The following is a 15696-nucleotide window of genomic DNA, read 5'->3' as shown; positions in this document are numbered from 1 at the left end:
TTTTATAGCTGAGTAGTAGTCCAGAGCATTTATGCAGAGATTTTTGAGTGAACGTAACTTTTCATTTCATTTGAAAAAAATACATAAGAGTGAGGTTGCTGGGTCATAGGGCAAGTGCATATTTAACTTGATGAGAAATTGCTGAACTGTTTTCCAAAATGGCTGTACCATTTCTCATTTCTACCAGGAAAGTATGAGTTCATGTGTTGTGTATTCTCACCAGTACTTGTTAACTGAATTCTTTCTTCTTTTCTTCCCATTTTTAATCTAATTTAACTTTGGCCATTCTAATAGTGTGTAGTAGTATCTCATTGTTTTAAAAATTTGTATGCTAGGTTTTGCAGTTAGGCCTCTGAACCATTTTGAGTTAATTTTGTATACTTGTGAGGTTTGCTTTTATCATATGAATATTTAATTGTTCTAGCACCATTTTTTTTTTTTTTACTCACTGCCATACAAATGAGGATCTAGCACCATTTTTAAAAAGACTCCTTTCATGTAATTGCCTTTATACATTTCTCAAAACTAAAGGTGTGAAATAGGATTTGCAAATATTATCTCCCATTCTGTGGGTTGTATTTTCACTTTCTTGATGGTGCCCTTTGAAGCACAAAAGTTTTAAAATTTTGATGAAGTTCAATTTATCAATTTATTTCTTTTGTTATTTGTATGTGCGGTGTGATATATAAGAAATCATTGCCTAATCCAAGGTTATAAGATTTATCCCTATGTTTTCTTCTAAGGGTTTTATGTTTGTAGTTCTCACATTTGGGTCTCTGATCCACTTCGAGTGGATTTTTGTGTATAATATGAGGTAAGAGTTCCAGCCTCATTCTTTTGCATGTAGATACCCAGTTTTTCCAGATTACTTGTTGAAAAGACTGCTCTTTTCCCATTGAATTGTCTTGGTACCTTTCTCAAAAATTAATCATAAATATAAAGGCTTATTTCTGGACTCTTCAATTCTATTCTATATATCTATATTTCTACCCTTATGCTAGTACCACATTGTCTTAATTACTGTAGCTTTATAGTAAGTCTTGAAATTGAGTAGTATGAGTCTGCTAACTTGGTTGGCAATCTTGTTCAAAACCATTTTGGCTATTTTTATTGCTTTGATTGTGATAGTGTTGCATCTATGTATCAGTTTGGGGAAAATTGACATTGGAACATGGCGTTTTTCTGTACGTGGTCTATCTCTCCATTTATTAAAGTCTTAAAATTTATTTCATCAGGCCGGGCGCGGTGGCTCAAGCCTGTAATCCCAGCACTTTGGGAGGCCAAGGCGGGTGGATCACGAGGTCAAAAGATCGAGACCACCCTGGTCAACATGGTGAAACCCCGTCTGTACTAAAAATACAAAAAATTAGCTGGGCATGGTGGTGCGTGCCTGTAATCCCAGCTACTCAGGAGGCTGAGGCAGGAGAATTGCCTGAACCCAGGAGGCGGAGGTTGCGGTGAGCCGAGATCGCGCCATTGCACTCCAGCCTGGGTAACATGAGTGAAACTCTGTCTCAAAAAAAAAAAAAAAAAAAAAAAAAAAAAAAAAAAAAAAAAAAAAAAAAAAAAAAAAAAAAAAAAAAAAAAATTTATTTCATCAGTATTTCATAGCTTTCAGTGAACAGGTCTTAGATTAAGACCAATTTTAGATTTTCTATTAGTTTCTTTAGTTTCTACATAAGTATTTCATGGTTTCTGGTGCTATTTAAATGATTCACTCAGCCCTCTGTATTTACAGGGCATTGGTTCTGGGACCCCCTGGAGATATGAAAATCCTCAGATGCTTATATAAGTCCCTTATATAAAATGTCATGGTACAGTTGACCCTCTGTATTTGTGGATTCGGCATCCACAGATTGAGCCAATCATTGATAGAAAATATGTACAGTTGCCGAATTGAAGGGTTTGATCCAAGGTTAGTTGAATTTACAGATGTAAAACTTATAGACACAGAGAGCCAACTATACCTTTAAAATTTTACTTCCAATTGGTATTTACTCATATATAAAAGTATGGTTGCTTTTTGTATATTGATCTTGTATCCTGTGACTTTTCTAAACTTGCATATTCTGGTAGTTTTTAAATTTTTTGAGGTTCTTCTACATAAACAATCATATCATCTACAAATAGAGACAGTTTTATTTCTTCCTTTCTGATCTGTGTGTCTTTTGTTTCTCTTGTCTGATTGCACAGTCTGGGACCTCCAGTGTGGTGTTGAACATGAGGGACAAGAGGGGACAACCTGGCTTTGTTTCTGGTCTTAGGGGAAAACATTCAGTCTTTCACCATTAAGTATGACATAATTTAGCTGCAGGTTTCTGTATATGCCGTTGATCAGATTAAGGGACTTCCCTTCTGTTTTTAAGTTGGCAAGAGTTTAAAAATTATTCATGTATGTCGCGTTTTGCCAAATGATGTTTTAGAAACTATTGAAATGATCCTATGTTTTTTAAAAAAATTTCAATTTAATATGGAAAATTACATTGATTGCTTTTTTAAGTTGAACCAGCCTTCATTCCTGAGATAGAGCCCACTTGGTCATGTTGTAGAATATTTTCATGAGGCACTAGCCTGTCTGAGCTGGCTCCTCATCTTCTCCTTCCCAGTTTCTGTCTCACTGCTGTTTTTATCACCTGGCACCTTCCTCTCTTTTCACACAAATCTCCCCTAACTAGATCATCCTTCAGAATTCCCTGTGGGACTACCCCTCAGCCTTCATCTCCTCATTTCTTCTTCCTTATCCTCTCCCAGTGGTTCCCAGTGACTTCCCAGAGGCCTGTTTTCAGGGTCTCACTTCATAATCACTACACTGGTTACTACTGCAAACCATGGTCTATTTCTTCCTGGACTTTCTTCTCCCTGGTCTTAGGGGCTCTTACTTCGGAGTCAGCTCTGCCCTGGCTGGCTCCCAGACACATGCAGGTCTTTGTTCCCTCATGCTTTGGGCTTCTGTGGCAGCGTCTGGACCTGTCTCCCATTCCTGCACTCTTGCCTCTGATGAGTCTTCCAGAAGTTGCGGGCTCATCCAGCTGCTCTTTGTTTCAGTGGTCCTTTTAGGGGATACAAGCATTCCATCTGTAACACTCTTGAAGTAGTTTGTAAGTTTCTGAGGACCAGGGGTCTTCTTTCCTTGTGATATATTGGCTTTTCCTATGTCATGTGTTTATATAAAATGACAGCGATGGGGTTGTCTAGGGTGGATGGGTTGGGGTGAAAGGATGTGAGAGTTATCAGTCAGCAACAGTAGCCAGCCAAGGAGGGGAGCTAGAAATCTGAACCTGCCCCTTCTTGAAAGGCATATCCAGGAGGCACCTGGGGCGTTCAGGGCATTCTTCAGCCAGGAGGGAGTAAGACTTTGGAATGGGAAAGAGAAAGTCTTTTCATGGACTGGAGTACACATACCATAGGATGTCTCCAGGGAAAGATGGTACCACATCCAGCAAGGAGCCCCATGGCCTTGGTCCCAGGCTAGCTGAGGACTCTGGATGAAGGCCAGGACCACCTCAAAGCTGTGATGCGCAAAGCCTTTAGGTAGAAAGCAGACCTGAGTCGGGAGCCAAGAGACCCCTAGAGAAGAGCGTAGGAGTCATCTGCCAAGGCCACTGCCAGGCAGCCGACGTCCCATAGCAAAGCTCTTTAGGATCCAGATGGCCACATGCCTTCCTCACCCCAGGATGTGGGACCAACACAGGCCTCCTGAGGGCTGAGGGAGCCACAACAGAAGGTGCAGGGGCTGACCCCAGCTCCCCTTATGGAGATGGAACTAAGAAGGAAGTTTTTGGAGGGAGTAACTGAGGTGCAACTCAAAACCCCCACAGCCTAGGAGAGCATAGGAGAGCATCATTGTGTGGCTCTGTCCCACGTGGCCCTGAGTCAAGGGCAATAGTACCCATGTACTCAGATACTCCCGGAGCTCTATGTGCCAAGAGAAATTTTGCCTACACATCACTCTCTGGGATCTGAGTGTGCCGTATAACCTTGTTTTGCATGTCGCGTTGTATTGTGTTACGTTTTCCCTTAGCTTTTCAGTACGTATTCCCTTCAAAAGAATTCCAGCTTCGACTCTGCTGACCTGGAGGGTCGGTGGTACTTTTCCCACACACACGTTTCAGTTGTTGAGGAGCGGGAGAGGTGGCAGGCACTGGCCGGCTGGTGCGGTGGTTGTCAGGGAGCTGGCAACAGAAAGACCAGAGGCCCAGGGAGGAAGGAGTGGAGATCCACTGTGACCACAGATCCCGACTAGCCAGCCTTGTCCTTCTTTCATTACCTAGAGTGTTTAGCACAGCACTGAGGACCTGAGGGGGTTTGAGAGGCCTTGATTTGTCAGAGCTAATCTCTGGGGGAGGGTGGCCCTTTGTCCTGTGCTGGATTTTATCACACTTTCAAAAGGGAAATCCCATCACCCCCGTGGCACCTTCCTTTTGGTGGCCCTCCTGCCCCCAGCACACACACAGCTCTGTCACAGTACATGTAACCTTTTAATTTCTGGTACTATAGGCATGTTTAGTATGATTATTAGGTGATTCAGTGTCCTTAGAGGACATACCCCATGACAGGCCAGCCAAGCTTCTGGCTTTGAGCACATCAGAGAGCCTGATCGATTATGCCCAGCTGTTCCCAGTGGTCAGCCACGTGTGGGGTGCCCTCAGCATTTGTTTGCTGAGATGGGGGCTGAGGGCTACACGCTTTGGGTCCAGGAGGGTCAGGATCTGAGCTTGGTCTGCTCCTCTCTCCTTCTGCAGCTTGTCTCCAATGTCCTCATTTTCTCCTGCACCAACATTGTGGGCGTCTGCACCCACTACCCGGCTGAGGTCTCCCAGAGGCAGGCTTTCCAGGAGACCCGAGAGTGTATCCAGGCGCGGCTCCACTCACAGAGGGAGAACCAGCAGCAGGTGAGTGAGGGCCCCTGGCCTTGCGCAGTGGGAAGGAATAGAGACCCGAGATGTGCCTCAAATGAGCCCCTGGGGGTGCTCATTACAGCTGCCAGCCCCACTCCCTGGGAGGGGCCCAGCCCATGGGGAATGTTTCCCCTGGAGAGAGTCCAGCATTCCAGACCCTGTGGGAAGGGAGTTCTACCCTGCCTGTGCCCAAGACCAGATGCCCATAGCCATGTGGTGTCCCTGTGGTTTGCAAACAAGCCCAGCAGCAAGAGGGTCCCTCCCTCCTTCCCGAAGCACTCCCACCCGCTCCCTGCACCGCTCCGCATTCCCTCTCTGCACTGCACCTCCTTGTGTTGGAGTAAGGAGAGCAGCCAGCAGGGGATTAAGGTGCTCTGCAGGGGAGGGATGAGAGAGAACAAGAGACAGGAGCTGTCATTCCCTGAGGCATCCCACACCTGGCTATTCCTCTCTCTGAGTTCTGGGGTTTGGTGATTCAGAGAAGGAAGACAGTCCCATGTCTCCCTAGACCTGCCTGGTCCAGGGAAGGCAGGCCATTCCCAGGGTCACAGATTCCTGATGAAAAGAGGGGCCTGCCCTGTGTGCACCACTCCCGGGTGGGGTGGGAGCAGGGCTGAGGGCCACATCAGGGGTCCGGCCCTTCCTGCTTTGGGGGTGGAGTCCTGTTTGGGTTCCAGGTCTCAATCCCCACTGTCTCCTCTCCTGTGTGGGAATCAGGTAGGAGTCTGGTGACTCTGCGATATGGCTTCCACATGAGAGGCCTGTGTGGCCCTAGGGGAGAGAGTGGGTGGGTCCTGCAGGTCTCCCACTGGCCTCTATGAGATAAGGCTACTCCAAACCCGAGGGTTTTCTCCCCTCTTAGATTACTGTCTCCCCAGACCCTCAGCAAGCATCAGTGGAGCTGGCCTGAGTCCCACATGCTGTGTCAGCCCCCATGGCTGATACGAACATGGAAGGTGTGCCTTTGAGGGTGGGGGTCAAGGAGAAATGGCCAAGATGTCAGTGGTCATTCGCACTTCCAGGCCAGCCTAGAGCACATACTGTGGCCACCCTGAGAGCATAGCATTTTACTACTGCAGGGGTGCGTCCTTGATGCCATCTGGTTACATCCTAAGTGGGTCACTGTGACCTGGCTGGTGGTGTGCAGACAGTCAAACTAGGGGGCAAAGCTCTGTAGTACCTCTCCAGGCCCCCCAGTCCCCATCTGTCCCCACTTCCCATCCAGCACGGCCTTGGTGGCTGCCATGTCTTGTCAGGTCCCGCCTTACACTGACCAGTCCCTGGCCTGGCTCTCCGCATTCACTCTTTGGCCCTGTCTGTGCTCTGGGTCCAGCATCTTGAAGGAAGCCCTTGCTTGGCGATGTCCCTGGGGTCCTCCCACTGGCCTTTATTGACAGATGAACCTCACCTCTGGTACACTGCACCATGCTCACCCCCAGGCCTCAGCATTCCTGAAAAGCCTGTCATCTCATCCCCATTCCAGGCCTCAGTGTCTCTCACCTGAGATCAGGATACCTCCTCCTCCTTCCATTTTCGGGGCTGCCCCTCTCACTTCTCCAGGGAAATTACCATTTTACAACTTGCCACAATTTCCTTGCTCTGGCCTGGGCCAGTCTGGACATTCCACCAAATCCACAGGGATTTAGGGGAAAACATATTTTTGCCATTCCATGTTCGGAGCCAATATGCTAAGGAGGGGAAGCTTTCTGTGGACAGGTGCTTCTGAGCTGGCCACAGCTGGCAAGCCATGCAGAAAGAGCTGCTGGAGTTCCCTGGGGAACTTCTAGGTGCCCTGTGATGAGTGGGCTCAGAATTGTTCCTCAGCAGCCCCCTGCCCATCCCTCCTGGCCCTCAGCCCCGGAGGTGATTGTAAATGTAGGAAGGCGTCTCATGAAGCCAGACAATTTGTAGCACAGTCTCTCCCAGTCATCCCACACTGCCCTTTAATTCCTATTCCTGTCACCAGTAACTATTTACTGAGAGTTGACCTTGGCGGTCATGTTTCCTGCTGCTTGGGGAGACCAGACCGACCCACAGAGAACACCACCCTTCACTAATGTGTCAGCCTCTCAAGCATAAGGGTCTGGGCCATGGCACTGGACAAGACACAGCTCCAGTCCCCAAGGTGGTCTCTCCTCAGAGTTAACAGGCAACTGACATGGAGTTTCAGGGGGTGGGGAGGGGATGCCAGCAGCCAGAGTGAGACCTCCTCCTGGGAAGGGGGAGACCTTGAAGGAGGGTGAGGAGCAGTGGAGGAGGAGGGTGATGCCAGCTGAGGAATTTGTGCTCAACAGTGGGGTGGGAGGCTCTGTGTTCTGCTGTATCTGGAGTGGTGTGTGGATTTCATTTCAGGGCTGCTGGAACAGCAGGTGGAAGGGCAGGGAGGAGTCAGGTCATGGAAACCTTGAGGCCAGGGCATGGGCTGATCTCAGAAGCATCAGGAGGCTTAGAAGGGGATGTGGTCTGGTGTGTTTCAGGAAAAGAAGTTGCTTGCCTGCAGTGGGGAGGATGGACCAGAGGCAGCAAGCTTGGAGACAAGGAAGGTGATCCAGAGGCTGCCCCATCCAGTCTGGCCCTGAAGGTGGCCTGGGCTGCGAGAGGCTGATGAGGTTGGGGTGGAAGAGGTGCTTCAGCAAGGAGGAGCAGCAGCCAGGATGGGGGTAGTAGGAGCAGGCCAGGCCAGTGTGAGGCATAGCAAGGGGGTAGGGGGACATGGGCATTGGTTTGCAGTAGAAAATAGCAGTGAGTTTAGTGGGTCTGGGAGAACCTATATTTGATGTGGCTGGTGGAACTAGGAAACCTGTGGAGGTGTTGGGCACAGGTGGTGTTTCAGAGAGATTGGGGCTGTGCAGGCGTCAGGGAGGTCAGAGGGAGGCTGTCTGTCCAGGGTGTTGCAACCAGAATCCGATAGCCAGGTAAGAACTGCATATAGGCAGTGGAGGAACGTGCAGAACAGAAAGGACAAGTGCAAGAGCTGTTTCCAGATCAGCAGGAAAGGGCTGGACAGGGCCTGGGGCTGAGGGCAGTGGAATGAGTGTCAGAGGGAAAGATCCGAAAAGCAAAAGCCACTTATGTGGTCAGGGTCTTGACACTGTGTAGCAGAATGGGGCTGTCCCAGGCAAAGACAGGGAAATTGAAAGAAAAGTGATTGTGGAATGACAATGTGGGAAAGTGAGTGTGGTTTTGGTGCGATGTCAGGGTGGTGGTGGCATAACATCCAGGTGGGCAGCTGGAGGCTGGCAAGCCCTGGATGGGAAGTAGGGATGTGGGAAGTGGATGATAGAGCCATCTCTACAGTGGGAGCCTTGGCCATGGACTTACTCCCAGAGTGCAGGTGTGAATGGGGCGAGGACAGAGGTGGGACACGCCTTGTTTGTGGCCAGATGGAGGGAGAGGAAGCAGAAAGGACACGGAAACAGAAGAGTCTCAGGGCCACCTGGGAGGCTGACTCCAGTGTCTGCTGCGGAGTGAATGACAGGAGAATGAGAAGGGCTGGAGGCAGCCAAAGTGAAAAGCTGGAGATGAGCGAATGATGTACACCAGCCCGGCAGGGAACCTGGCACAGAGGCAGCTGGGCATCTTGGAGCGGGTCAGGCCTGGGAGAGGAGCTCGGAAAAAGGGCAAAGTTCAGACTCCATACAGGCTGACCTCTGTGCCTCTGTGATGTGGCTGCCCCTCCACTTGCTTCTCTCGGCTGATTGTGACGTTGTTTCTCAAAGTCAGCTTGCTTTCTCTCTCTCCTGGGCCACTGTCCCCCAGGTGGAACTGGAGCACCTCCTCCCCACCCCATCCTTCCAGTCTCCAGGAAGCCCTCTCTGACTACTCCAGTGGAAATCAGGTGTCCTTGCTTAGTGTCCCCATAGTAGTGCACCAGACCCCCCTGACACCAGAAGCTTTGTGAAGGAGGACACTTACCTGCCTCACTCTCAGTGTTAACTCTCTTGGTCCCCAGAATAGTGCCTGGCACATGGTAGGTGCTCGATAAATATTTGGTAACTGATGGAGTAGATCTCATTAATGCTCTCAACAACTGCATCCCCATTTTATGGATGAGCAACCCGTGGCTCAAAGAAGCTCAGTAATATGCCCAAGGTCGCTCAGAGTCTCAGGTGACATTCAGGATTCTAACCCGAGGTGCTCGGTACTAACAGATTCACCAGAAGCGCTTTTCTCTGAGAAATGCGGCGAGTGAGGCGGAAGGATCAGGTAATGTCCCAGGGAGGGGACAGGTAGCCTGCACGCACACACCGGGGTTGCGAGGGGGTTGCAGCTGAGCTGAGCTCGGAGTGGGAAGTAAAGTCTAAGGCTGGACTCCTAGGCTTGAGCCCTTTAAGCAGTGCAGATATGCTGTTTCCCTGCTCCTTCTGTGCCCACCTCTGCCCTCCAATGGTGGAAGGATCTACACACACACACACACACACACACACACACACACACACACACACACACACACACACACACACAGTGTTAGCCCAGGAGTCCCAGGAGAGCCTCCAGGGTGCTGCAGGCAGAGGCACAGTTGTGGAGGAGTGAACACTTGCCAGGCAGGTGGAAGGCACGGTGATGAAAGCATCTGCTTCCCTCCGCAGGAGCGGCTCCTGCTGTCTGTCCTTCCCCGTCATGTTGCCATGGAGATGAAAGCAGACATCAACGCCAAGCAGGAGGATATGATGTTCCATAAGATTTACATCCAGAAACATGACAACGTGAGGTAGGGGTGAGGCTGGGGGGAGGAGGAGGGAAGGGAGGGAGAACTGGACCCCAAAGGAGACATCCCACTTCCCTCCTTTCAAGTGGGCACAGCCCAACAGTGTGGCTTGGTGACTTTGGAGAGTGTGTTGTCTATAGCATGCCAGCCCCACCCCTCCAGGTGTGAATTATCATGGTGTCCATGTAACTTTTTTGGGAGGTAGGGAGAGAGGAACAGTGAGGCTGTGCAGGAAGAGGATAGAAACAGGAGGAGGAGAAAGGAGGAAGCAAGTCCACCTGCTTTGGGAAGGAGCTCCTAGGCGATCAAAAGAGATGGAAAGCATAGACTGGGGCCCAAATGTCACCACCATCATCATATCTTCACCATCTGGCAGCTTCCATGCCTCCTCAGTCAGTGCGTGCCAGGCACTGGACCAGGCTCTGCCCACCTTATCACCAGTCCTCCTGATAACACTGCAAGCCAGCTACCTTTATGAGCATGCCCAGTCGATAGATCGGTCATATATGCTATTTACTTCATATGTACTCTATTTGAAATTTTCTGTCATGAAAAGTTTAAATTAAAAAAACCATCATGAGGAAACAACTGGACAAATCCAAAACATAGGACAGTCTACATCATGTAGTCTTTAAAAAGTCAGTCATGGAGAAAGAAAAAGGTAGGGAATGGATTCTAGGTTAAAAGATGCAAGGGCCCAAGGTCCCGCAGCCAGCAGTGGTACAGCCAGGCTGCACCCAAGTGGCTGCTCCAGAGCCCACGCTGCTTTCCCTGCGTGTTTGCTGCCTCCCTAGACAGAAGCTGCTGACAGCAGGGACGTGCAAACAGATGTAGATTAATAGAGTGCAAAATCTGCTTATGAGTTCCACGGGGACACAAAGCAATACAGTGGCCTTCATCCAGCATGGCTTCCTGGAGAGCCCGATAATCCTCCCATATGCCTAGAAAAGTTGCTGCTGTGTTTGCCTTCTAGAGAGTTCTTTCTCCTCAGGCAAGTTTTCCTAGGACTCATGAGTCCTCTAAGATTGGTGTAAAGAGGACTCTTTGGAGGCTCGGGCTGAGTTTTCAAGAAAGCAGTTAAGTGGAATAGTGCAAATTCTCTCTCTCTCACTCTTTTGCTCTCTCTCTCACACACACATAGACAAACGCACACACTCTGAAGGTGAGGCTGACGGCAGCAGGGGTGAGGGAAGCATTGTTTTTTTAATGCAGAATGAGCAGGACTGCCCAGTTCCCAATTGTGTCCTGGGATCTGAGACTGTGGATTCTCCCTGCGTGTCCTCCGTCTGTCTCCCAAAACTGAGACTCTAAGCCTCTGGGAGAGACATGTGCCTGCATAACATGTTGGCCCCCAGTTCTGGGGGTCTCCCAGCCCACCTTACTCCTCTGTCAGGTAGGAATAGTGTAGGCAGCAGGCACCTTGGTCTCCCAGGAAGAAGGCTGCCCCTGGCTGAATCTCGACATCTGGGAAGGACCTGAAGGTGTTGCAGCTGAGCTGGGTGCAGAGTGGGAAGTGGAGTCCAAGGCTAGACCCCTGGGCTTGAGCCCTTTAGGCAGTGCAGATGTGCTGTTTCCCTGCTCCTTCTCGGCCCACCTCTGCCCTCCCATGGTTGATGACCTCTAGCAGGGAGAGCTCACGCCTACACAGAGCTTGCCTGAACCAGGCACCACCCTAAGTGTGTTCTACTCACAATCCCCACAACAAAGAAGAGGGCTCTACTGAGATTTTCTCCATTTTACAGGAGAGAAAACTGAGGCACAGAGATGAAGTACCTTGTCCACGATCTCGTAGTTGGTTAAGTGGGAGAAATACCCCCAGTATGCTTTCTGATACTAGTTTTTACCCAGCCTGACTACCAGACAAATGTTTTTATGTGCCCAGGAGAAAGGAGTGTGTCTGAGGATTCTGTGGGAAGGAGGCTTGGGGACCCCTCAGGCTAATGGAAGACTCAGAGAAGAGGCAGGAGGGAGGTTTGGCTTCCTGTCTGTCTCACTCTGTGACTGAGGAGCCACCAGGGGCCTTTCCTGTCTGATGGCAGCTCCTAAAATCCAGGGGTCTTTTCCTTAGAACATGTGAGGAAACAGACTTCCCTATTAGAACAGATCCCATGGGCTCAAGTTTAAAGTAGGAAGGGGTTGCCCACCAAGTGGTCCCAAGACATACTAGCCAAGCCACTGAGCTCCCCCTTCTGGAAGTTTCTCTCCTGGTCCTGTCTTCACCACCTCACTGGCCCAGGCATTGTCCCTGGCACAGCATGGTCGAAGGTGCTTTTCCTGATTGCTGTCAGCTCCACAGAGCTTTGCGTGGGTTTCACGCATTCAGTGGAATACAAAGACAATCCAGAAAATTCCCTGCTCCGAAGCAGTCTGGCACTTCCAACGCAGGTTCCCAGCCCGCCTTGGCCAGCACAGACAGCTCACCGGCCACTCCTGTGCCTCGGCCCAGTTCCTTGCCCTCTCTCACCATCTCTTCTCCCTTCGGCAGGCATCTTCCTAATCCCCACTCCACAGTGCTGGCTCTTGGGCCCACAGCCCTCCAGCAAGGTTGTTTGGTCAGAGGGGCTGACTCAGGCCTCTTCTATGGTGACTACCCTTGGGGTGACACCTCCCTCTGTCCCCCTCCCATGGAAGCAGTGACTTTGGGTTAATAAAAGAACACTGCCCTAATCAGAGTGGCCTACACATCAGACCCCTGCCACAGTAGGGGCATTTCTGTCTGGGATGTGCCAGGATCAATGACAGTAATCGGGAAAGAGATGAAAGGAGAGAAAAACCAAGATGCTGTGCTTTTCATGGGGACAGAGGTGGCTGGTCCACATCAGAGGCCAACTGCAAGCAGTCATATGCACATATCCCTCTGGGTCCTCCTTCCCTGTTCTATCGGCAGCACTGATTGTAGCCCTTGGTAGAAACACAGTGCTGGCTCTGATCTCTGTTTTGGGATTGAACTTTTGGCTTGGGTTGGTGGTTAAGTAGCAGATGAGGGGTGACATCATAGTTTAAAAGCACCCCTTGGGGCTGGGCTCATGGAGAGCTGGTGGGGCACAGTGGTTAGGCGGTGGCTCTGGAGTTAAGCAGTTCTGCACATTGCCCCTACTCTGCTGTTTCCTGGCCATGTGACCAGGACAAGTTACAGGAATGGAGCCACTCTCAACCTTGGTTTCCTCATCTTCGTAATAGGATAGGAAGAGCACCTACTTAATAGGGTTGCAAACAGTCAATGGAATAACGTGGGGAGAGTGCTTAGCACAGTATCTGGCACAGAACAAGTGTTCAGTAATTGGGAGCTGCCATTATTGTTACTGTTATTTTTATGATATGATCACACTCATATCAACAAAGAAAGGCCTGGAGATTCTCTAGTTGGAGAATGGAGGGTGATGAGTCACATTCATCAATTCTCTGCAGAGTTATAATATTTAGAGAGGGTGATGACATGCTGTTCTCTAGCCCCACTGAGAGCAAGGCCACAAGAAAAATAAATCAACTCTACAGCATGACAGGCTGGGCCTGGATCTAAGGAAGAGGAAGAGACTGATGGGTGTTTGGGGAGAAGAGTTTGTCTTGGGTAGGGAGGGTGACAGGCAGGGGCCCCCACTCTCCATGGCCTCATTCTCTCCTGCCCCGAGGAGAATAATTGTGCTGCACACACCTCCCGGGGGTGCAGCCAGGGACTGACCGAGGAGCCTGTAGGATGCTTTGGTGCTGAGCCACCACTGGCCATAGGCAGAGGTGGGCAAGAGGCCAGGGGACCCCTGGAGACCCCTGGAGATACTTAGATGCCTCCCCCATCTGATGTGTGGTGACAAATAGAAATGTTTTAGCCCTTCTGACGGGGCAGGTCAGCTGGAGCTCTGGCCCATGCTGGGATGTCCACCAGTGGCTTGTAAGCCCTCCTGCCCGTCCTACCCGACCCCAGATACCTGCATTTGCTGCAGCTGACAGTGCCAGGGCTGGGGGTGGGGGCTGTGCCCTTCCCACACCTGGGAGGGACAAGGGCCTCGGGGACATGCCAGCAGAGGCTGTTCTGGAGGGAGACCCAACTCCTGGAGCTCTGCCTAGGCAGGGGAGAGATCAGTCAGCCTCAGCCTTCTTAGCCAGAGAAGGCGCCATACTGCGTGGGTCACAGCAAAGATAGATGCAGACAGAACCTTTGCATCACCAGCTAACCCTTGCCCAGGAGTCAGCAGAAGGGAACAAGATGAACACCTATATTGAGCAGACGGGCCTACACCCAGCTCTGCCGCCTGTTAGCTGTGTGAACTTGGGCAAGGCACCTAATCAGAGCCTTGGTTTCCTCAGCTATAACATGGGATGGGGATAGTCCTGGCCATTCACTCATCCATTCAGCTAATGTTTGGCCTCTGTCTCACTGCAGGACGCTCAGCTAGAGGCAGGCAGTGAGACACAGATTAAAGTACGTGTCATCGCTGACATCGTGAACTCATCTTCTGTTAGAAAAGACACTAAACGTTGAATAATTAGTTGAGTTTATCACATTCTTTCTAGTGCCAGGGTATAGAGACCAGGAGACACGAACTTCACAGGATATTAATGTTAGACAATGTACTGATCTATGGTTCTATTACAATTGTTATAAAAGGCACAGAGAAGCAGTGTCCATAAGAGGGGGCCCAGCTAGCTAGCCCAGGGCTCCTTGCAGGGCTGCTGGGAGGTGAGGTGAGATAGGGTATGGAAGGTCCCCAGCCCCACGCAGCCCAGGAGACTACAGACTGATTGCCCTTGAGGCTGGGTGGACAACCAGGTGAGAGTCAAGGTCAGGTAACTCAACACCCCCAAAGGTTTCAGGGGCCAGAGAATGCCCCAGCCAGGTCCAAGAGGGCTCTGAAGGACTCTCCGCTTTCACACGGGCTCCTTCTCAGTGTGAATGCCCCTGCACCTGACTGGTCTGTGCCAGAACTGGAGCCCTAAGGTTTTAAAGGTAATAGGTGGTAGGTGGGTGAGAGATCATCCCAGACTGTTATTTATGTGAAGGGAGAGGCCACTTCTTCTTGGGGGTGCGGTCCTCTGCCTAAGAAACATTCCCTGCAGGACTCCTGGGTTCAGGATGGAGCATGGCGGTGGGGGATCTTAGTTCACTGACTTGGATCAGGCACCCAAGAGTCCTGTGAGTCTGCAGCTGGGGTTCTGGCAGAGGGGCTGCCAAGCCTAGTGCGGCAGTGAGGTAGCAACCCCGCCTCCCCACATATCAGGGGTGTGGCAGGGTCTTAGGGAGAGATCACCTCTCTTCCAAGTCTTTCCCCAACACCTCCCACTTTTAAGGTTATTATCTCCTCTGCTGTCTCCTTCAAGGACTTGGCTGCATTCCCCAGGTTGCTCTGGTGTCTGGCTCTGCTGCAGCGTGGTTCTGAATTATAATGACCACGCGGCAGTGTCCGAGATACTCAGATACCCGTGGGCAGATTGTGCACCCTGTAGGCAGAGGGTGGAAAATCTTTATCTCCACTCACACCCTCAGCCAACAGACCACAGGAGGAGGGTCATGGACACCCTGCATTCCTGTCTTAAACCTGACATGAAGGAGAGTGTCTGGGCTGGGCACAATGGTTCATGCTTGTAATCCCAGGCCCAGAATACTGGGAAGCTAGGGCAAGATGATTGCTGGAGCCCAGGAGTTTGAGGTTACAGTGAGCCAAGATCTTGCTGCTGTACTCCAGCCTGGGCAACAGAGAGAGACCCTGTCTCTATTTTTTTTTTTTTTTTAAGTATTCCAAACTCCACTCCCATACCAGTTAGAGATGTAAGTGGTCTTTATGTTATTTTATTTACTCCACAAACATTTACTGAGCTGCTGCTATATCCAGCCTGCCGCTATGAAAAAGACACTGTCTCTGTGCCTTAAGAAATATCCAGTCCTTGCAGCGAGGGAGTGAAGTGCTATGGGAGTAGCAGCTTGACAGCCCAGTGCACCCTGTTGGTGGGGCCACTAGGGTTGGGTCTTTAAAAAATAATAATACCTGTAATCCCAGCACTTTGGGAGGCCGAGGTGGGTGGATCACGAGGTCAAGAGATCGAGACCATCCTGGTCAACATGGTGAAACCCCGTCTCTACTAAAAATACAAAAAATT

General features: G+C 50.3%; 1 protein-coding gene across 3 annotated transcripts in view; it reads left to right on the top strand.

The window, feature by feature from the left end:
* The window catches only part of ADCY5 (adenylate cyclase 5), a 161532-nt gene that overhangs the window by 89169 nt on the left and 56667 nt on the right, over positions 1–15696 (top strand). For all 3 annotated transcript variants that reach the window (XM_037731217.1, XM_017508211.2, XM_017508210.2), the window contains exons 2-3: positions 4743–4892; positions 9488–9609. In XM_037731217.1, the coding sequence (XP_037587145.1) occupies positions 4743–4892; positions 9488–9609 (272 nt within the window). The remainder of the gene's footprint in view (positions 1–4742; positions 4893–9487; positions 9610–15696) is intronic.

This window comes from Cebus imitator, unplaced genomic scaffold, assembly GCF_001604975.1.
Source record: "Cebus imitator isolate Cc_AM_T3 unplaced genomic scaffold, Cebus_imitator-1.0 Scaffold387, whole genome shotgun sequence".
Classification (NCBI taxonomy): Eukaryota; Metazoa; Chordata; class Mammalia; order Primates; family Cebidae; genus Cebus; species Cebus imitator.
Note: the sequence above shows the minus strand (reverse complement) of the source record. Positions and strands in the feature narration are given on the sequence as shown.